Source organism: Carassius carassius, chromosome 17 (assembly GCF_963082965.1).
Source record: "Carassius carassius chromosome 17, fCarCar2.1, whole genome shotgun sequence".
Lineage (NCBI taxonomy): Eukaryota > Metazoa > Chordata > Actinopteri > Cypriniformes > Cyprinidae > Carassius > Carassius carassius.
In genome coordinates, this window is record NC_081771.1 from 31,140,561 (window position 1) to 31,163,704 (window position 23,144).

At 35.1% G+C, this 23,144-nt stretch overlaps 2 protein-coding genes across 3 annotated transcripts; one reads left to right on the forward strand and one right to left on the reverse strand.

The window, feature by feature from the left end:
• Positions 1–2,585: 2,585 nt before the first annotated feature.
• On the reverse strand, positions 2,586–14,237 carry LOC132090936 (vitamin D3 hydroxylase-associated protein-like). Its single transcript, XM_059497702.1, has 15 exons — positions 13,982–14,237; positions 11,918–12,031; positions 11,420–11,560; positions 11,208–11,341; positions 10,393–10,599; positions 9,133–9,173; positions 8,922–9,046; positions 8,709–8,834; positions 7,634–7,731; positions 7,449–7,548; positions 7,305–7,348; positions 6,228–6,267; positions 5,354–5,462; positions 4,389–4,534; positions 2,586–3,404 (listed from the first exon to the last, which is right to left on the reverse strand). Exons 1-15 carry the CDS (start codon positions 14,192–14,194, stop codon positions 3,270–3,272), a joined length of 1,773 nt encoding a protein of 590 aa, XP_059353685.1. The 5' UTR covers positions 14,195–14,237; the 3' UTR covers positions 2,586–3,269.
• Positions 14,238–14,504: 267 nt separating this feature from the next.
• LOC132090938 (cytochrome b-c1 complex subunit 6, mitochondrial-like) lies at positions 14,505–17,480 on the forward strand. 2 transcript variants are annotated; one of them, XM_059497706.1, is made up of 5 exons: positions 14,505–14,541; positions 14,679–14,866; positions 15,125–15,157; positions 16,158–16,319; positions 17,176–17,480. In XM_059497706.1, the coding sequence occupies exons 1-5, from the start codon at positions 14,520–14,522 to the stop codon at positions 17,206–17,208; spliced, it is 438 nt and encodes a 145-aa protein (XP_059353689.1). In that variant the 5' UTR covers positions 14,505–14,519; the 3' UTR covers positions 17,209–17,480. The 2 variants fall into 2 exon arrangements, with proteins under 2 accessions (XP_059353689.1, XP_059353688.1); XM_059497705.1 differs by lacking the exon at positions 17,176–17,480 and having other exon boundaries at positions 16,158–16,388.
• Positions 17,481–23,144: the final 5,664 nt, after the last annotated feature.

Genomic DNA, 23,144 nt, shown 5'->3' on the forward strand with positions numbered 1-23,144 from the left:
ATATAAAAAAAAATGAATTGAAACACTTGAAAGACTTTTTTTTTCATTTTGGTTGTAAATGTCTCCTTTGTCTTTTAATCAACATTTTTTGATACATTTTCATTTTTCAAATTGGGAGCACGTGGTTCTTAGGAAAAATGTGACCATCAATCCTTGGAAAGTTATTAGGTTATAATAGGCCTATAGCACACACACAAAATAAATTCAAAATACCAAGATAAATTATTTTTCTTACAATATGACAGATTTCATGCGTCTTGAAGTTAGGCTACATGCAATAGCAATTGTTTAATGATGCACTTGTAAAATAAAAAAAAAAAATGATAGCCTAATTCACTGAGAATAATTTATTCCATGCAGAATTGTCCGAAAATAGACGGTTTACAAAGATAAGACGTTCAGCAGGTCATGTGATCTCAACAGGTTTGCCTCCAAGAGGTGACCCGCTCCATGTAAATAAAGCAGCATTTATAGGCTCCTAATATGACTGAGTGCACCTATAAATTCAGACAAAAAGGAAAAAATATTCAAGTAGCACAATACTGAACGCGACCACTTTTGTAAAACAGTCTCCGAAGGAGTGACGTGAAAGATCAAAGTCCTCCGCCGCTCTGCGTTAAGACAACAGAAGAAGCCGCTCAGCAGAAAGTAATTCCTCACTTCAGAGGTTTAAAGCAGATCCCCCATAATTCCCCTCGACAGGATTCCTCACTTGAAAACTCTGCAAAGCGGCGCAGTCTTCCCCTTCCATCATCTGACCCGCCCGAAGACTCGCTCATGCCAGCCCTGCAAAACAATACTTTCACAATACCGCCGGACTTTTATAGTCGCCGAGGCGTTATATAATTCCAGGAATTACTGACAGGCAAGGATATGTTAAATCCTCCTCTCCTCTTCCCGAGAGTGGATGAGACAAGACTCGGCGAGCAGCGGCTCTCTGACTCGGTCTGTAATCCCGATACGCACTGTCTGCATTTTTACTGTATGTGTTTAAGCGCATTTGCAGAGCATTTATCTCCCCAATGTAAACCAATTTGGCTATAAGGGCCTCGGGGCGAGCTCACAGCCGAAGCAAAGAAAGGAAAACTCAAACGTAGCAGAAGCGCGGTGGGGGTGCTGTGACGTAGAGCTAAAGAAATAGAAAATAGAAGAAAAGTAGCAGAACGGCGCGGGAGAAAAGAGAATCCTGTCCAGAGGCGATGCTTCCCGTTTGTGCAATAAGAACCCCAAAGCCTCCAAAATCTGATTCACTGGACTGTTGAATCACAGAAATCTTCACAATCATCGTTATCCCATAATCCGGCTGTACACGGCGGCCAGACATACTTTTCAACATCCAGGCAGGTGTCTGTACTGAGTGAAACGTTTGCACACAATTTTATCCACTTGTAATCGCAAACCTACAATTTTTCTTCAGAAACATTGTTCACCATGACTCTTGGGCCCTCAAATTCCACTTTCATGCAGAATGTAGTCAAAATCACCTGTCTGTTACTTTCTAGAAACACTGGCTTTGTAAATATCAACTAACTATATTACCTTTAAGGCATAGTCCACCCAAATTCTGTCATCTTTTACTCACCATCACTTTGTTTCAAACCTGTGTGATTTTTATTTCTTCGGCTGAACCAAACAGTTGATGGTCCCCTTTGACTTTGACAGAAATATTGTGAAAGTCAATGGCTATATCAGCTGTTTGAAACAACATGAGGGTGAGTAAAAGATTTTTATTTTTCTCAGTACTGTAACTGCATAAATTATACTGATCAGTTTCAAGAACTACAATTATTACTCATTCCAAACAATGATCTCCAACTACTTAAGGAATCGAGTAAGTTGGACACAATTAATAAACAATCATGCACAAACAGAGGAAAATCTTTTCCCACCAAAATATTAAAAAATATATGAGTATATAATAGATTTTAGAGTGCTGAAGACCTTGGTTTGCTCGTGTACAGATGCTTTGTGTGAGCTACAGACTGTAATTTTGCTCTGTCTCAGTGAACAAATCTTTCTTTTGCATCTGATCTTTGGATTTGAAATGCTAATTTTGTCAGACTTAATTTTATGCCATATAGTTGTCTCTAAGATTTTAAATGCCTTTACTGTCACTTTTGACCAATTTAATGCATCCTTGCTGAATAAAAGTATTAATTTCTTAAAAAAACAAAAACAATCTCGAAACCTTTGAAAGCAGCATTTTGTTAGTATCAAGCGATATCTGATGTTACGTCTTTTTTTAATTTAAATTTTTTTTTAATACTTTGCAGGTCAGAGTTAGAAATAGCATCCATTTCAACAGTGAAACATCAAAGAGAACAATAAAATGAGAGGAAATCATAAAGTCCCTAATGAGTTTCCATCCTTGATGTAAATGAAGAATGTAAAATGTGCACAAAACCCAGAACAGACAAATAGTTACATTACATCGGCGCTGATGGCGTCATGTGTCATTAAGTCCAGTTAAAGCCTTTCCAAGCGAAGTCATCATTCAGGGCACAGAAAATGAGTGCCGCTCATCTCATAACGACAGCCAAGCAAGGACGACGGTTTTCAAGAGAACCTGTGATGTACAGCTCCGATTCATTTTTACTTTAATGAATTTGTGTGGCATTAAATTATACCAAATGATACAGAAATGAAGAGATACATTCCAATCCTCATTCAGTCTTGATGAAGCGCCATTGCTTCTAAACCGAGTGCAAATATTCACGTCTCATTAAACATTGTGTGAAATGATTTCGAGTTTCTTGTTACTTATTTAAGGTGTGCAATTTCAGCAGCACTATCTTCTCCAAACATTATTGTGAAAAATAAAGCCTGATTTCACATAGATTCTTCCCACCTGCTACTGCTGGACAAACATACAAATGGCTTACTTATAGTAATTTCAGAATATTAATCTGAATAAAGAAAAATATTTTAACATTGAAAGAATAAGTAAATTAATATTATTAAGTAAGTACCATTATTTCTTTAAAACCTTAACACACAATCACAGTGACAATCATTAGAAACATTTTTTATTATTATTATTACAATGGTAAAAATGCATCATACAGAGTTAAGAGTAGCAGAGTTGTTCTAAGCGGAAAGCATCATAATATCAGCTAAAGCTTTTGATGAACAACTTATAGGATCTGTGAGTTACCTCGAACCTCTCTGTGGATGTTCCTGCAGTCACAGATTCAGTGCAGGTCTGCTCATGACTCACCTGAGACTGAACCGTTGGCAGCACACAAACATATGAAGCAGAATTTCAGTCATTAATGTTTCTTGGTGAGTTTGCTCTTGGCTGTGAGCTGTTCCACCTCTCTCATAAAGCGCAGACACATTTCATCCTGCCACGGCAGAGATACACACTGCACGGCCACAGGGAGACCAACACCACCCTTCACCGCCTGAAAACACACACACACACACACACACACACACACACACACACACACACACACACACACACACACACACACACACACACACACACACACACACACACACACATTTGCATCCCATGCTTTATAATGCAAAATTCCTTTTAAATCAATTTTGTTTTTAGTTCTGTTCATTATCAGAATATCAACAGACATGTATGTTTTCTATAATCCCCACGATACTATAATATGCAATATAAAATAATAAAATAAATAAAAAATATATTTTATATTTTATAGTTATTGGCCTTGTCAAGCCCTAAACCCTCAAACCAGTAATACATTTTTACACAAAAGCCTTTTATTGTACATAATAAACATTTACTGTAAAAGAAACTAGTCATTTCTACATTCATATACATTTCTACAGTAATTTTTACAACGACAATTAAACCTAAAAAAACATTTTAATGTAATGGAGATGACAAAACATGCTTGGAAACATTTATCATTATTGAGTGTTATGGTATTTATAAAAGAACAATAAAGCTATCAGAAAGAATATAAACAAAAAACTACTGGCACTATGCAAGACTGTCATCTTATATACTTAGGACTAGGGTAATAGTAAAAAAAAAAAAAGGGCATGGAAAAAAGTTTTTGATGCTATTTAATTATTATTATTATTATTTTTTTTTTAAAGAAATTGCGAAGCAAATAGTGCAGTCCCGTTATATTAGAATGACTCAAAAATACACAGTGTCATATACAACTTTACTACTTTTCCCTCAAGTTATAAGAGCAGTATATTTAATAAAATTATATAGCTTATAGTTGAATAAAATTTATATGTCAGCCTGCCACTTTCTGGTTCCTTCTTTGTAATCGTGACTATACTGCCTCCTTGTGGTAGTCATGCATTCAACCCACAAAGTTCTATATTTTAAGACTAAAATAACATATGCATTTAATGCAAATTTACCTCAGTGGTCTTGCACTGTGAAACCGTACCTTAACGAAGAGTTTGTCCCACACATCCCCATGGACACCCATGTAGTGACGGAGCTGTGCCTCGTCCTCCTCCGTCACTGTAGACACAGTCACGGCCCCAGCAGGGAAGTTCAGCAGGTTGTACAGGATGGTGTAACTGAGAGCACCTTCAGAGCAGAGAACATTTAATGCATCTAGGTAACGGTTACTGGCTTTACACAATGCTTGAAATCATTACGGTCGAGTTAATTATCACAATCCAGTTTTTGACCCTTTTAAAGTAAAGGAAGCATAAAATTGCCGCATAGGTAAGGTAAGATTTTAATCCCTCACTTTTACTAGTTTTACTAGTTCAAAAATGAAAGTTTGCTGAAAATTGATTCTTCATTTGAACAGCTGTGGAGAGATTCAGCACTGCATCACTTTGATGGATGCTCTGCAGTGAATGGGTGCCGTCAGAATGAGAGTCCAAAACATCTGAACTGAAGTGAAAAGTTGTGTGTTTGTAAGAAACAAATTCATCATTAAGGTTTTTTAACTTCTTCTTTTCACAAGATGTTATTGTGATGTTTTTATCAGCTGTTTGGACTCTCATTCTGACGGCATCCATTCACTTGCAGAGCATCCATTGGTGAGCCAGTTATGGAATTCTACATTTTGCTAAATCAAACCCATTAACATTTTCGATGGCCTGCGGCTGAGTAAATTTTCAGCAAATCTTCAATTTATATTCCTCTAAAACCATTAAGGAGACAAAATCAAAACTGACATCTCACTGGTCAAAACTGATTTTTTTCCCTTGTAAAATTCAAGTAATCCTGAGGGAATAAAAAATAATGAAACATAAGATGTGGTGCAGTTATTACCAAGGAAGAAAATTAATAAATAACTTGCATGTCATGCCTTTCAAAATGATGTCAACCCTGTGTATACAGGCACAAGAATAATATAAATGTAATGGTAATGTAAATGAGGTAAGACATTACTGTTGAGACTCCCGCAGTAACGGAAATTATAAGCTGGTCCAAGCATGGGACACAACAAAACATCCACATTCAGTCCCCTCCACTCAGCTATCACCTCCTGGATGTATTCCTGCAGAAAACAGAAAAACTTTTACAATCTCGTCTGGATAAGAATCACTTCTATATTCAGCATTTGCCAGTAACAGGAATTTGCTCAATTCAAAGGTGATGTTATACGCCCTCAAAATAATGCACTTGGATGAGGACACATAACAATACTGTAAACATTAAAGAGCATGTATACTTTACATTTGATCAGGCACAAAAGCTGAAGAATGTGGTTAATTTGGCAGAAAAATGTCCAATTTAAAAGTTGACGAAGCTGTGAGGTATGTTTGTGCATGACCTATTTAGCAGATCTTCAGACTCTTTGATGAAAATTGTGCTACAGCTATTTGTAGAGTAAGGATATGCCAATTTGAAGAAGCCATGTACAGTAATGTATGTTGGTTTTTAATCAGGCAGCTTTTAATTTTTTTCTAGGTTCCTGGAATGAATGCATAGAGTAACTTATGTATAATAAAGAAAAACACATCAGTTCACATGGCTGAATGCACTATAGCAGAGGTGTCAAACTCAATTCCTGGAGGCTGGAACCCTGTAGAGTTGAGCTCAAACCCCAATTAAACACACCCGAATCAGCTAATCAGTCCTTCAGGCTTGTCATCCTTGACCATTGAGACTCAAAGGTCTCTTACAGACCCCACAGCTCTGTAAAGGTCATGCATTTTGTGCCTCCAGCTCTTGTTCCCTTGATAAAGTTGATACTCATTTGTAAAGTTTTAGAGTTGATGAAACAACATAATTACAAAAAATCGATATAATAAAAGACTACCTCAATTTTTGCATGTTGTCTCCACAATTCTGCCACAGACCTTAAAAAAAAAACAGTTAAACAATTTATGCCATTAAATGAAAAAAAAAGTCATTTTTGAGGTTTTGAAAGATAAAGAATTACTTTTAAAAAGTAAGTTTTTTTTTTTTTTTTTACTTTTGGGGGTGAAAATATACTTCCATTCAAAGGTTTGGGATTGGTAAGATTTTTTTTTTTAATGTTTTGAAGTATCTTCTGTTCACCAATCCTGCATTTATTTAATCAAATGACAGCAAAAACACTACTAAAATTGTAAAAATTATTTAAAACCTGAATATAACTCTTAAATGTAATTTATTCCTGTGATCCTGCTAAAGACTCATCTTTTTCGCCTGCACTTAACCAACTAACACTAGCACTTTTCCTTTTCTTGTCTTTTAATAAAAAAAAAAACAAAAAAAAACCTACCTATGCGTTCTATACTAGACTAACTGAGACTTGTCATGGCACTTGTATACTGTTGTTGTTCTCTTGTTGACCTGACTGCCTCTATTGTTCTCATTTGTAAGTCGCTTTGGATAAAAGCGTCTGCTAAATGATTAAATGTAAATGTAAATGTAAATGATTCAAAGCTGAATTTCCAGCATCTTTACTCCAGTCTTCAGTGTCACATGATCTTCAGAAATCATTCTGATATGATGATTTGCTGCTCAAGAAACATTTCTGATTATTAGGGCTGCTTCATATTTTTGTGGAAAACATAATAAAATGTAGTTTGGCACTCTTTGATGATTACAAAGTTAAAAAAACTGCATTTTAACTTTTTTTTTAAACAATGTAAACTTTTTATTATCATTTTATCAACTGAATGCATCCTCGCTGAATAAAAATACGAATTTCTTTGAAAAAAAAATAAAAATCTTACTGACCCAAACTTGATGAATGATATGGTAGTGTATTCACATTTATTTCTAAATCTTTTAAATTGTAAGTAAAAAAGTAATTGTAACCAACTTAATTTATGCTCTAGAAAATCATATTTATCAACATAATTATGTTATTTATGCAAATGAATGAAAAAATATCTCTTTAACTGACCCAACTCCAAGACTTGCATCAATGTTTGCAGATAACCGTGGATACTGAAGAGTACAAACATTAAGAACAGTGAAAAAATTAGGTTGAATATACTCTAATCAAGACAACTGATTGCTTAATTAGACACAAATGAGAAGCACTCACAAAAGGCTTGAGAACAACAGAAATGAGCTTCTTTATGAAGCCTGGAATGCTCAAAATGTTTGCCTGAGCACGGAGACATGGGTCAATGGGGCCTGTCTGCCTGAAAGCACATAATATACAACAAAAATGTGGTTACTACAGTTAAAGATGTGGCTAAATTTTCTTCAATGGAGATCTGAACGTACAGATGACTGTGTAGGGTACGACCTCCATCACCCAAGATTCCTCTGATAGTCAACTCATGTAAGGCATGGTAGAGCCGAAGGGGTTGGAATGGAACCAGCTAAAATGTGATCAACATGCCAGAACATCAGTTTTCAAATCTTTATCACACGTTCAATGTGTTGACACAGCTTTTAACCCTCAAATAACCCTTTAAACCAATCAGACTTTCGTGACCAATTCTTAATCATTATCCATTTTTCTTTTATTCCAAAATCATTAGGACAATTAAGTAAAGATTATGTTCCATGAAGATATTTTGTAAATTTCCTACCATAAATATATTAAAATTTTATTTTTGATTAGTAATGTGCATCACTAAGAACTTAATTTGGACAACTTTAAAGGGGATTTTCTCAGTATTTAGATTTTTTTGCACCCTTAGATTCCAGATATTTTCAAATAGTTGTATCTTGGCCAAATATTGTACTATCCTAATAAACCACACATCAATGGAAAGCTTGTTTGTTCAAATTTCAGATGATGTATAAATCTCAAAAAATATAATTTTTTGAGATTTCAATTTCAAAACAATTACCCAGGGTGCATCAGGTCTAAAGAGGACAGTAGCATATAAATACCTGCTGCTGTCTGTGTCATTAATACTAGTTAAAACACAACTTTAACAAAGATGAATCTATATTTAATTTAGCCAGTAAACACATTGCAGTATTATCTTTTATGTTTATTATAATTATTATATTTCTATACCTGAATACTACTATCATATCTTGTTTTATTTGAAACTTTTATATTATATTTATCTATGCATGTTATTTGTGTATTTGTTCTTACTTTTTTTATTGACACCAATGTTGGAACTTTTTAGTTAGGCTAATAGTTTTTTCTGTGATACTGAATAAGTACTTAAAGTGTGCTTCACGTAATAAATGGAAAGCAAAGTTACACTGATACAAAATATTTATTTTCTTGCTGATCCGAGACTCAAAAGCCTCAGTAATATCTAAATCAAGAGTTTTTGTTTTTTGTTCAACCATTACCTTACATAACAACTGTTAATGCAGTGTGTGTGTGTACCGTGTGCCCCGCTCTCTCCAGCAGGTCCTTGGTCTCCCTGAAGGCCCTGGCCATGCTCGGAGACGGCTGCAGATACCCGTCGTTCTCATAATAACCAATCCTCAGGGGCTCTGAGCTCTCATACACCTGTTTAATAAGAGCACAGATTCTGCATTCATGTGACGCATCACATATACCGAACAGGAATCTGGTGTGTGGTATTTACTACAGAACCTCTTGGTTAAATGGTATGGGAGGGACGGTGGGGTCCAAGGAGAACATGTCCTGACAGAGAAGCGCCCGCATACACAGTGCCAAACTCTCGACGTCCCTTCCCAAAGGACCAAGAGAGGACAACACTGAAAACCAACAGAATGAGACAACATGATGTTCAGTTTGTGTACAGTTCAAAACGGGCCCAGCAGGATGATGGATGTGATCTCACCTGACTTTTGGCCTTTGACGCATGAACTGATTCCTCGAACACTAAACATAGATGATTAAAAAATAAAGCAAAGCAGAGAAGAAGAAACACTGTTAGATTAAGGTGAAAGTTGATAGATGACTTTCCCAAAGCCTTGAAGGATCATATCAGTTTTTTCATCCCAAAATCAATGAAAATTAATTGTACTGCTTGAATAAAATGTGACATTATCATGTCAATGAAAATAAGACCTAGACATGTTTTTCTGATGTTTAGCAACACATATGCAATTAATGAAGTATGTTACATTATGTTTGTTGTAAAAATTAACAAAAGATAAATTAAAATATAGATTAAAATAGATTAAAAAATAAAATTGTATAACACAAGTTATATTTACATGTTATTATAGGAACTTTGCTATGTGATTCCAAGTGCTCCTTTTTTGTAATTAGGATACTTTTGATTTATTCTAGTAAATAACAGTTTTTTTTTTTTTTTTGCTCTTGTTTTTGTTTTTGTGACATATCAGGACACAACTCTGTATAATGACATGGGTATGACACAGGTATTACAAGGAGAGGGTGACTTATGAGGACATAACCCATGTCCCCATTTTTCAAAACGCTTATAAATACAGAATGAGTTTTTTTGAGAAAGTAAAAATGCACAATGTTTCCAGTGAGGGTTAGGGTTAGGGGTAGGGTTGGTGTAGGGCCATAGAATATACAGTTTGTACAGAATAAAAACCATTACACCTATGGGATGAACACACTTTACACAAAAACAAACATGTGTGTGTGTGTGTGTGTGTGTGTGTTATTATTCTCTCTCTCTCTCTCTCTCTCTCTCTCTCTCTCTCTCTCTCTCTCTCTCTCTCTCTCTCTCTCTCTCTCTCTCTCGAGAGAGAGAGAGAGAGAGAGAGAGAGAGAGAGAGAGAGAGAGAGAGAGAGAGAGAGAGAGAGATTATTCACTTGAGTGACCAACTCTGTTTACCTCGATTTAACTATAATAAAAATTTGATTATTAAAAACTGGAGATCTGTAGGAATACAAATATTAAATTATATTTCTAATAAATACCTAAGCACATGGCTAGTAGTGGCTAAATGAACTATAAGATGGTTAACCCTGTTACTGTTTAATCACACAGCAATATCTCAACATATATTACTGTTTATGATCTACCTTGAATTTACACAAGAGAGTTTATAGAGCACTTCAAGATGTCACTTCCAAAACCTTTTTCCTCACACAAATGAGATCACAGATGCAAACAAACCTTAGCCTCATTGTTGTGGGCCTGAATCCACAAATCCCACAGAAGGATGCTGGGATACGAATGCTCCCACCAATGTCAGTGCCTAGGCCCAGGATGGAGCCGCCTCCTCCAATCAGAGCTCCCTCTCCTCCGGATGAACCACCAGAAGTCTTCTGAAGGTTGCAGGGGTTCAAGGTTTGCCCGTAAATGGGGTTACTGCAGTCATAACTTAAGTACGTACACATACAGAGGGTCTGAGTTGGTAACAACAGTGGTTAGAATGATACAAAACAGATTTCCAGAACCTTCACCGTCTCTGTTCCTGTGTGGTGGAACAAGCTTCTAACCTCCTGATCTGCGGAGACCGTCTCAACTTTCAAGAAACCACTGAAGACACACCTCTGCTTTTATATTTCTACGTCTGTACTACTCTAGCTGACCCATGAAACTTGGCATTTGTGATCAAGATCGTTAAAATCAACTTCTACCTCTCATAAAATGTATAATGATTGTGGAGCCCCAGGTGTTTATGACTGGTGTTATATGAACTGTGCAGGGGTCTTATCTTGGGAAAAATCATGGTTTCAGCACAAGTGACATCTTTGATATCACACATTCCCATGTAATAGCTGCCCATAATGCCATAATTTTAACAGATTCCAATAAAAATCTGTTCTGTTGTGCCCTAGGGCTGTATATCTCTGTTCCATAGCATTTTTATTATTAATTTGAAACAGTCTATCTAAACAGCTTAGCTTCATGAATAAAGTTCACTGCAAAATCAAAAATATTTAATTTATATATATATTCTTCATAAAATAAAAAAATCTTCTCACTTGAGAAGACCTTGAGGTATGTTGGTCTTGATGAACGGGATCGCGCCCTGCTTCTTCAGAACAGTAACCACCACACTGTCCGCGAATGCAGGCTCATCCAACTTACTCACCACACCACAGGAAGTGTCATGACCCTGCTCACACAAACAGGATGTTACATACACCGCAAACAGGAAGACACTTCCCTAAACACGTCTAACCATCACATTCACCTCATATGCCACATTGTCCTTGATGCTGATGGGCACTCCATACAGAAGACCTTTCTTTTGAGTGTTGATGTCTTTAAGCTGCGCCACAGACTCCATTAAGATCTCAGTGCTGCAGTTCAGATTCTTGTTCACCTCCAGAGCCTTTGAAGCACACCATCACACATCTCAACTATAAGCATTTTCTTATTCTGCTGGTCCTGTGGACTTTTAGATATTTGTCCCTGGAGCAGAAAAGCAGTCCTAAGTAGCACAGATATATTTGTAGCTATAGCCAACCATACATTGTGCCGGTGTCAAAATTATTGACTTTTCTTTTATGCCAAAAATCATGATATTTTGTAAATTTCCTACCGTCAATATATCAAAATTAGTAAATGTTGTATAGACTGCACAAGACGGTTTAAGGTCTCAAATTTTTGATTGTAAACCTCTGAAGCTGACCATAAACTCATAAATCTCATACATCATTCACATGTTATATATGGCCGCAGTCACAACCTTTTCCATAAAGGCATAAAGCACAGCGTCTGGCTGCAGGGAGCCATCCTTGAGTTTCCCAGCGAGCTCAGGCAGAGACAGAGACACTATAGAGCTGCTCTCAAAGCCTGGGTTCTGGAAAGATGCGAGAGAGAGAGAGAGAGAGAGAGAGAGAGAGAGAGAAAACACATCAGATATTTACTGAATCAATCTATAATAAAGGAGACTGGGCTAGTTGTCACAGATGTTTAATCTCAATAACTAAATGATTTTAAGTCAAAAGTTCAATTACACAAATGCTTATTTTCTCTAGCAATGGTTATATATGTAGGTTACAAAACATTGAGTTAATATAGAATAATATAGTTAACTTATAGAAAAGAATAGGACACACCTTTTGAAGTTGAATTAGAAGACTATATGGATTTTAAAATAATTTATAAGTTTGAATGTCAAACTCATTCAAAACAACTGCAGCACAGTCATCTAGGGGGCAGTAATACTGGAGACTCTATGGAAGGCAGTACAAGCGATGTTTGAATGACTTCGGCATCCTTTTTGACAATGAAAACTACTGCAAAATATCCTTTATTAAATCTGTAACAAGACAATGCCTTTGTGGCTCGGATATGAAATTTTATTTATTTTAAACTAATTTATATATTGGTTTTATTTTCAATAGTAGGCCTACGTGTTATATCATATCTGTTATATTATATGATTATATTATCTATTTTATGATGGTGGCTAAAACCACCATCAAAATCTTCTTCTAGGAACCAGTAAAAATTCACGCCCTTTGGATTTGAGAAAGAAAACTGCTTGCATTGTAAAATAATTTATTAAAATATTTTAATTTAATGCAATAGCATGTGTCCTGAATTACAAATGAGAGTAAAACCTAAATGAAAATGCTCTTTTAGCCCCAAGTAAGACACACCTTTTAAAGTTGAGATGGAAAACTATGCATTTTAAATGATTTTATTGAAGGTTTGAATGTCAAACTCAGTCAAAATAACTGCATCTTCCTCTACGGGTCAGTAATACTAGAGACTCTTTGGAAGGCTTTGAAAGCCATTCTTGAACGTCAGTAGCATCACTTCTGCATTGCTTTTGACAATAAAAGCTACTGGAAAATGTCCTTTAAGAAATCTGTAACAAAACACAGCCTTTAAAGTTGAGATAAATCTTTTTATTTATTTTTAAACTAATCCATTATTTTCTTATTTTCAATAGTATGAGTTCTATTATTGTTTTGTGGCTAAAACTACCATCAAAACGTTGTTCTAGAAACCAGTAACAAGACACACCTTTTGAAGTTAAGATAGAAGAGCATATATACTTTACATTGAGTGATGCACTAGTTGACATTTCAATACCATGTGCTGCCTTATAGTTTTGTGAATAAAACCAACATTTAAATGTTCGTTTATAAACCAGTAACAAGACACAGCCTTTGACGTTGAGATGGAATACTGTATATTCTAAAATGACTGCGTTAACAGATTCAAATTCAATTCAGTAGTGTTCATCCTGACTTACATATGACAGTAAAAGATGGCTGTAAATATTGTTCTTTGAACAAGTAACAAGACGCACTATTAATGAAATATTAATTTATTTCAACTTCTGAATGTCAAACTCAGTCAAAACAAGTGCAGCATCTTCCTCTAGGGGGCGCTAAACTGCACAATCTTTGTAATGCTTTGCAAGCTTTTTCTATATTGTTCCATTGCAATAAATTTTGTTGTGCTATAGTTCTGTGAATAAAACCAACATCTAAATCTTCTTTTATTAACCAGTAATAAGACACACCCCTTATATTTGATAATTATTCTCATACATTTCTCAAGCTATTAGATTTTGTTGTTACACCTCATTGTCATGTTTCATCATTGCTTTATTGTTTACATTTTGCAGTAGTAGAACAGTAGAAGATTTCATTGTAACAACTTGCCCCGAATAATTTGACAACATTAGAATTTGCACACATGAGTTGCACTTTCATAAACACTTACTCTACACTCAGTGTATATACATCATATGTATATCGCATGAATAATAGATGCATGTTACTTTTTATACCTGCATTTTAAATTGTTGCACTGCTTGCTCAGCCTGTTGAAGTGATTTATCTCGTCTTTGCCGTGCATTTAGTATTTTCTTTTGAATCTTCTGATAATTTCTCCATTTCAAGAAGAGATATAATGAACCTGTTGCGCAAACTGTGGCTGCAATCACCGAAGTCCAGTTAATATCCATGTCTGATATAAGATGCTGCATATTAACGCCGTCCATAACAGCTTTGATCAAAGCAGTGCTGTGATCAAAGTGCGAAGAGTAAAGTACTCTCATGAGTCTTTAATAACTTAGGTCATAGTTAAAGAGTTCAGAAGAAATTGTCCACACTAGAGCTCCAACCTTCATTCCACTTCCTGTGCGAATAGAAATCATCCCTTTATAAGAGAAATACTACAAACTGCGCTTTAAACCGGTGATATCCGTGTGTGTGAGTCGTTAGGCAGTATAACTAACATTTGCATTTAAACTTTATATATTTCAGCTGCTTTTATTTCGTGTTATTGTATTTGGTTCCACTGACGTTCATCCTCCACGCCACCAGATGGAAGCAAAACATTTACAATGTAACGCTGGCAGGATTTAAGACCGTGAAAATGTTATATAACTGAACTATTTTGAGTATTAGCCTCGAATACAGTATTAGTGTCGAATGTTACGCACAAACTGATAATAGCAGGTCTCTAAATATGTTTATTTACAGCTGTGAACCGGAAGTTGACAGAGGTGGACCGTCTCTCTCTTCATGTAAAAGTCTTTAGACACTTAACTTACAGCTTCCGGAAAGTGTCACGCTGTCCTCCATCAGTTTCCAGAGGGTCACTTCAGGAAAACTCAGCTCAAATCATGGTCTTCGAAGAAAAAATGATCACGAATGGAGAGCCAGAGGAGGTATAGGATCATATGATGTTTTAAAGAGCGCTTGAAATGTCATTTAGTGTGGTTATTATAAGCTTTTATTTGATGCTTCTGCTGTCTAAACTGTCTCGTGAGACTTATCTTTTGTTTTGTAATGGTATTTGTAAGTAAACACACGCATCTTTGGTATATTATGCTATGTTTTGTTGCTGCTTTCATGCTAGTTATGTATAACGTTATATAAAATGCATGTATATTATGTATCCAATTAATATATTATGGTGTGTTCAGGAGGAGGAGGAAGAAGAGGAGCAGGACTTGGTGGTATGTCTTTTATGTATTGTATTATAGAGCAATATTAAATCTAAATCAGTTCAAATGAATTAAAAGATATATTTAGCAGTTGTTTGAACGTGTTTAATGGATAATGTCATGCCTTTGATCTCTGCTTACTCCAGTAATGCCACTTTGGATATAAATGGCTGTATATAAATGTTTTTAAATCATTTTAAGAATAATTATATATACATATCTCATGCAAATATGAATGGAAAGGTCATTTCAACTGCTATTCCGAAGAAAATGCATCTGCATGCAGCAAATATGAGGCTCCATAATGTGTGTGAAGAACATGTCCGAGATCTTCACATCTGGAAAAGCAGATCCTGTAGATGGCTTGTGAATTTCCTTCATCACAGCCAGTGCAGTTTTGATGATTTTCGGAATTTATGGCACTACGTAGAATTGTAACTTTAAGGGATATTTCACACAAAAAATTTAAATTTGATGTTTATCTGGTTTTTAAAAGTCTGTTAATGCAAGTGGATGGGAATCACGGCTAAAACATACAATAAAACTAAGTGCGGTAATGCACTTATAAGTCTGCAATCCGCTATAAAGCAAGAAGAAGACACCTCATCCACCTCATGCAGGGTTTAACTTGGTTTTGTTTCTGTATGTTTTTGTTGTTGTTGTTTGTTTTAGCCGTGATTCCCATCTACTTGCATTAACAGACTTTTAAAAATCTCTATTTGTGTTCTACTGAAGAAACAAAGTCACCTACATCTTGGATCCTCTTAGGGTAGCAGATAAACATCACATTTTCATTTTTGGGTGAACTATTCCTTTAAGAAATTTGACGTATCCTTAAATTTTTCTTGTGTCTTTGTTTACCAGTTCTTATTCACTTTCATTTCAGTCAAACCCAAGACAGAACATTGTCTTAAGTTCTGTATCAGTTCACCCTGTAGATGATGTGCATCTTCGTAATGTCTTGATGTACATGAAGTTTGATGAAGAATATGGTTGAATGTTTGCTCCTCAGGACCCATTAGAGACAGTGCGTGAGAAGTGTGAGCAGACGGAGCATTGTGTTCAAGCTCGTGAACGTCTCGAGGCATGCGAGACACGGGTCGGCTCACGCTCAGAGACCGCAGAGGACTGTACGGAGGAGCTCTTTGACTTCCTGCACGCTCGGGACCACTGTGTGAGTGCTGATCCTCAACCGAGCCCGTGGATGTTAGATGTCAGTGACCGCTAGAGAGGCTTAGATTTTGACAAAACCAAATCACTTCAATCTGGCTTTGTTGGTACATCATCAACTTTCTTTGTCCACTCAGGCTTTGATCCTGAGTTTGTGAAGCACTTGTACATGAATGTGTGACATCACTGGCGAACAGCCAATCACGAGTATTGGTTAAAGGTTAAAATAGTTTTGCTACAGGTTAAAAGATTGAAGAATATGATGAACTGAAATGCATTTACAATGAAAAAAGTACTTGTTCATGAAAGAGGACAAATTAAAAAAAATTAAAACGAAATGATCTTGCTTTATCAGTGCAGTCACAAGTAACTTTTTAATTTAGTTTATTTAGTTGGAAATATACTGGGATAGAAACTCGAGCATGTAAAGTCATTATTAAAGCATTATCTATTGACTCTACAGCTTATTTATATTACATACGATCTGTTTATATTAAATTAAAATTAAATTCATGCATTTAGCAGAGGGTTTTATCCAAAGCGACTTACAGTGATGCTTTCTTTTCTTTTTTTTTTTTTACAATATTTTTTACCTGACATGTTAATGTTAACATTCATTTAAAACAAATGATTCATAATAACTGTTAATCCTAAAATTGCTTGTGTGTAATGGATTAATAATAAATGAAATGACTCCAGACAATTGTTTTTTTGTACTAGTGACCTTTAATGTGGAGTCAGAGAATCTGGGGGAGTTACTTTTTGTGTGTCAGACATATCACATTGCTCACATCTGATTAAAATATTATTTATAAACCTTATTGATTTATAACTTGTTCTGCTCCGTCTGTTTTCTGCAGGTGGCTCACAAGGTCTTCCAGTCAATCAAATAAACGGAGCATCTCAGCGCTATTTATGAATCAATGTCTGCTCGCAGAAATACGGTGCTCGGTTATTTATATAAGATTTGACTTCTGTCTCAGATTTAATAATTCATCGAAACCCATAGGATCTTCAAATCATGTGTGTTGCTGAAGTGTGACTAACTGTGCTCTTTGTTCACCCCTCATGTGTTTTCTGTTGTTGAGATCACTAAAGAAGTGATGTTGACATACATTTGGGTTTATTGCTAATGCAACAAATGACAATAAAGAAGAAAAGACAACTGCTGTTTTGTAATTTTTTTAATTTGTTTTTATAAATCAGTGGTTCCCTTGACAAAAAGCCTGTAGGATTTTTCCATAGGCTTTTGTATTATTGCAAAAAATGAGAACTTAAAAGCTAAACTTAGGCTATAAACGAACTACACTACTTTTATTTGGCATGGATTCATTAAATTGATCAAAGTTGAGAGTAGCGAGCTTCGTTACAAAAGATGTATATATATTTCACATAACTGCTGTCCTGTTGAACTTTTTGTATTTATAAAATAATCCTGAAGAAAACAATCATTGTTTCCACAAAAAAAAAAAAATGTTTAGCAAATTATTATTTGAATGATTTCTGAAGATCATGTGACACTGAAAACTGGAGTAATGATGCTGAAAATACAGCTTTGATCACTGAAATAAATCACGTTTGAAAATACATTACAATAGAAGACAATCATTGAAATTGTAATATTTTACAATATTAAGGTCTTTACTGTATGTTTGATCAAATAAGTGCAGCCTTGGTGAGCAGAAGAGACCTCTTTCAAAATAAATTTTGGATGAAATATTATGATTTACTTCTGCATGTTTCGATGCTCTTTCTGTGAGCAGCCGACTGAATGTGTAAATCTAGTTGTTGAAGAAAAGTTACAAAAACATCTCAAGGTGTGCATTCCATGAAATGTTTTAATGAGTCACTGGGGAATTAATATGACACATCTGTATTTTTTTATTTTTATTTTATTTTATTTGATAGGGACAATGCTCATTGATCAACAGACAAGTTACTTGCTGTAAACAAGCCAGAGTTAGCTACAAGTGCTAGTTTCCATCTGTTGTCCCTAGCCAGATCTTAACAGGCACCCTAAAATACAAAAGTCAATAAAGATACACTAAAATACAGTAGCAATGTAATAAATACAGCAGAAATTTTAAAACAATATGGGCATACTCTCAAACAGACAATATGTTGTTCACATCATTAACCCTCAACTTAATTACAGTATAAAGTAGATACAGTATATGAACAAATAATAAAAAAAATATACATACATACATACACATATACACACACATATATATATACATATATATACATACACATACATATATATATACACATACACACATACATACATGTTCATAAACTTAAACATTTGGTGTATGGTTACAATTATAATTATCCCTAATCCAAGATTTAAGATGGTTTTTAAAAGAGGAGAGACTATTACACTCCCTTAACTCATTGGGTAGGCTATTCCAAAAAATTGTAGCTCTGACAGAAAAGGCTGTATTTCCAATCCTACTTTTTCTATATTGAACTATGCAGTCCCCTCTGGTGGTTGCTCTGGTTACTCTATTGACCCTATCTTTCTGTTTTATAAACTGGCACAGTGGTGGTGGAGCAAGCCCACGGAGTACCTTAAAGACAAGACATGCGTCAGCAAAGTGTCTGAAGTTTTCAAAGCTAAACATATTGTGTTTTTTGATTATGTGACAATGATGATAGCTATTAGCCTTACAGTCCAATGTCTTTAATGCCTGTTTATAGAGTGACTCCAATGGTTGCAATGTTGTTTTATTGGCTTGCGACCAGCTTGTTAAACAATAAGAAAAATGTGATAAGATCATCGCATGCAAGAAAAGCTTTGCAGCCTTCAATGGTAGATATGATCTTATATGCTTAAAATTTGCAAGATTAAATTTAACAATATTGGCAACCTTTTTTGTATGCTTTTTAAAGGAGAGTTGTGAGTCTAGGATGATTCCCAGATATTTAAAGTCAGATACCACTCTAACCTTATCTTGGTTAACAATTACCTCAGGGTCATAAGTCACAGTAGTTTGTTTTGTAAAATACATACATACTGTTTTACTTATGTTCAGATGTAAGCATGAATTAGTTAGCCATATGGATACCTTGCTCATGGCCTCAGTCAGTTGGTGTGCAGCTTGTTGTTTATTTTTAGCATGCACGTAGAGGACTGTGTCATCTGCATACATTTGTAAATGTACAGATGGACAAACAGTGGGCAGGTCATTTATATAGAGGCTGAACAAAAGGGGGCCCAGTATAGATCCTTGAGGGACACCTATTCTAGAGTTTAGATATGTGGATTGAGTGTTATTAATGCGTGTGCTTTGTTTTCTGTCAGTTAAATATGATTTCATCCATTTAATTGCATTCCCACAGAAATTAAAGTAGGATAATTTTGACAAAAGAACGTCATGATCGACGGTGTCAAATGCTTTTTTGAAATCTAAAAATATTGCACCCACCACGCCTCCTTTATCTAGATTCATTTTGATGTTCTCGATAAAAAAGCAGTTGGCTGTTTCCGTGGAGTGATTACTTCGAAAGCCAAACTGCATTGGGTGCAGTGGTGTATGGCCTTTACTAAGATGAGCAGTCAGCTGTTTCGCCACCCATTTCTCTACTACCTTGGATATTACAGGTAGTATACTGATGGGCCTATAGTTCTCTACTAGTGTTTTATCACCGGCCTTGAAAATGGGGGTTACCACGGCTGTTTTCCAGGAACTTGGGAAAATACCTTGTTTAATTGATAAATTGATTAAATGTGTAAGAGGTATAATTAAAGACTGTTTATGAGTTTTAAAAAATACAGAATCAAGACCAAAAGCATCTTTAGCTTTTGAGTTCCTTAGTGAATTTATGGTATTCTCTACCTCAAGTTCACTAATTTCCTCAATTCTAAAAACTGGTTTGTCATTATCAATAGGAATGCTCACTATATTACTAGTAATGCACTTCTGTGCCAGTTCCTCAACTGATTGGATAAAAAATTTGTTAAAAGTGCTTGCTATAATATCTATAATATCTTCTGGTTATGATTCCATTTAATTTCAGTTCAAGTGCCGGTGCGCAGTGCTGAGTATCTTTACCAATTAATTTATTAAGATTGTTCCAGATTAATTTCCCATCTCCCTTTGCATCATCAATTACTTTTATATAGAAATCTGCTTTGGCTTTCCTTATGTTCCTTACTACTCTATTTCTGAGGGATGTATAGCTATACCAGTCACTTCTGAGTCCTGACTTAAGTGCAATCTTTAGTGAGGAGTCTCTGTCCCTCATCTGTTTCCAGAGAGCCTCATTGAGCCAAGGTTGAGAATTTTTCTGTCTTGGTCTGTGTGACATTCTTCTGTTATATAAGGATATTATAGTATTAATAGTGCTTGAAAACATATTGCAACTGTTCTCTATATCTTCAATAACCAGAAGATCAGTCCAGTCGATATCATTTAAGGCAGATTTGAATTTGTCCATATCATTTTTAGGAATACTCAATTGATGTTGTTTCACTATGATTGTTTTCTTAAAACGTTTTTTGGTGAGTTTCCTTCCTAATAGTGTTATATTATGGTCAGATAAACCTGTTAATAAATTGTATGATTTTGTTATCCTTTCCGGTCTGTTTGTAAACATTAAGTCAATTTGCGTCTGAGAGGAGTGAGTGATGCGGGTGGGACCAAGAACTAACTGGGTGAGATCAAATTTGTCTGTTATATCTTTAAGTTTTTTCCGATCAATTTTATTTTCCCAGTTTATATTAAAATCACCCATTAAAATTAACTCCTTTCTTTCTTGACATTGTTTTAACAGTTTGTGTAAATTATCATAAAAAGCAATGGTAGATGAAGGAGGACGATAAAGACAAATTAAAATAAATGACATTTCAGGGGATAGCCAAACGTTCAGTCCAAGGCATTCAATATCTAATCCAGGCGACCATTCAATCCGATTACATTTGATTGTGTCTTTCACATAGATTAACACGCCTCCCCCTCGCCCTTTGTCTCTGTCCTTTCTGAAAACATTGTATCCAGATACATTAACAGCAGCCTCTTGGGAATATTTACTTAACCACGTTTCCGAGACACCAAGAAAATCCAGGTTGGAATTATTTAGTAGATGTTCCATTTGATCGCTCTTTGAGACCATACTACGGACATTAATATGTCCGCCTAATAATCCCTTTGGTTTGGAGCGTGGGTCCCATAGAATTTTTGCCTGGTTTAAAGTTTTAAAAAATTTAAACTTACGATGTTTCCTGATAGCTGGATTGAGATCAGTAAAGAATCAGTAAAATCAGTATGAAGGTAAATCAGTAGCAAAACTCGAGAGGTTGAAGATCTGATTGTGAGAATTTGTCATATTAATATTTGTAAGTTAAAATTTACACTCACAGCTCTGATGTGAAAAGCTGAATCTTTAAATTTGCACACACAGACAATGATCAAAACACCCGTGTTTTGAATTGGAAGTTGTAGATTAATAGATACAAATGTGTAGAATGACATTCACACAAAGAAAATGACATACACACATGTTTACGACATGTTTACTTTTGCACTTTACTTCAGTTTCGCTGCACAACGTCAAGTCGGCACTTACAACCTCTCAGATCTGGAAGTACAAGTTCAAATCCTAGCGCTCTGACTTTTGCTACTCTTTTTGCGGTATTCTGTTGCAAAACTCACTTGTGCACTTGTATATGCAGATGTGAGAGAGCAGAGCTGGGGGCGGGGCTTTGGTGCGAATGAAGACATTTTATTGGTCGATGCCCGACCAATGAACAACGCCAATTGTTTTCACTGAATATCCTTAGCTTTGACAGGATTTTAAGACACTGCATTCATTTTGCCATTCAGGTATTATCTAGTAGACAAATAATGCAACATATTTTATATGTATATCCCACTGCATATTACAGAGTAAACTCGCTGTACCAGAACATGCTTTGATCTCACCGCCACGCGGTCACGTGGTTCATGGAGCTATCAATAGTACTAAACTAAACGTTTTGACAATATGCTTGAAATGTATTAATTGGGACAGACAGCAGTTTCAATATATTTGCAGCGATTTCTAGTAATTTGTAACACTTACACTTAAAGTGCATTGATAATGCATGGATAACTACGTTGACTAATGACTATGCTTTGACTAATGACTATGCATTACAATAGCATTTTATACTGGAAAATGGAACATCATTATGTTCCCATACTCCTCCTTGGCAGTTAAAATGTGACTAAACAAGTAAGTGTAACTTTTAACCAATAAAATAACTGTACTACATGTTAACTCAGTCCTGTTTAGTTAATTTGAAGAGATCATGGTACTAAATAATATGCGCAATAATTATGGTCCATGAATGACCATTTGAAATATAACATTTTCTAATATGGTTATTATTTATACTACAATAACTGTAGTATTTAGGTTTAAATTCCAGTGCAAAGAGGCACGCTTTAAATTAGAGGCATTTGGTGGCCAGAAAGATAATATTCATATGCAATTCCATTGCTTAAACACTAGATGGCCTTGATGTTTAATAAATACATGTATTTAGCTCTACTAGTTGTTCAAAACAGTATTTCTGGTCATAAGTGCTTATTTTTAGGTTTTGCTGTTTAATGTACATTTAGACATTATTAAACACTCGATTTTTATTTAAAAAAAAATAATAATAATAATGTTGCATTTAAAAAGGTTCATTACTGACAAGCAAATTAGGAATTTAACCCAATGAAGAAGTTAAAATTATTTTTACAAAACATAAAAATAATAAAAACAGCATTATATTGCAACTCTAGAGTGATATGCAGTGGGATATACATATAAAATATGTTGCATTATTTGTCTACTA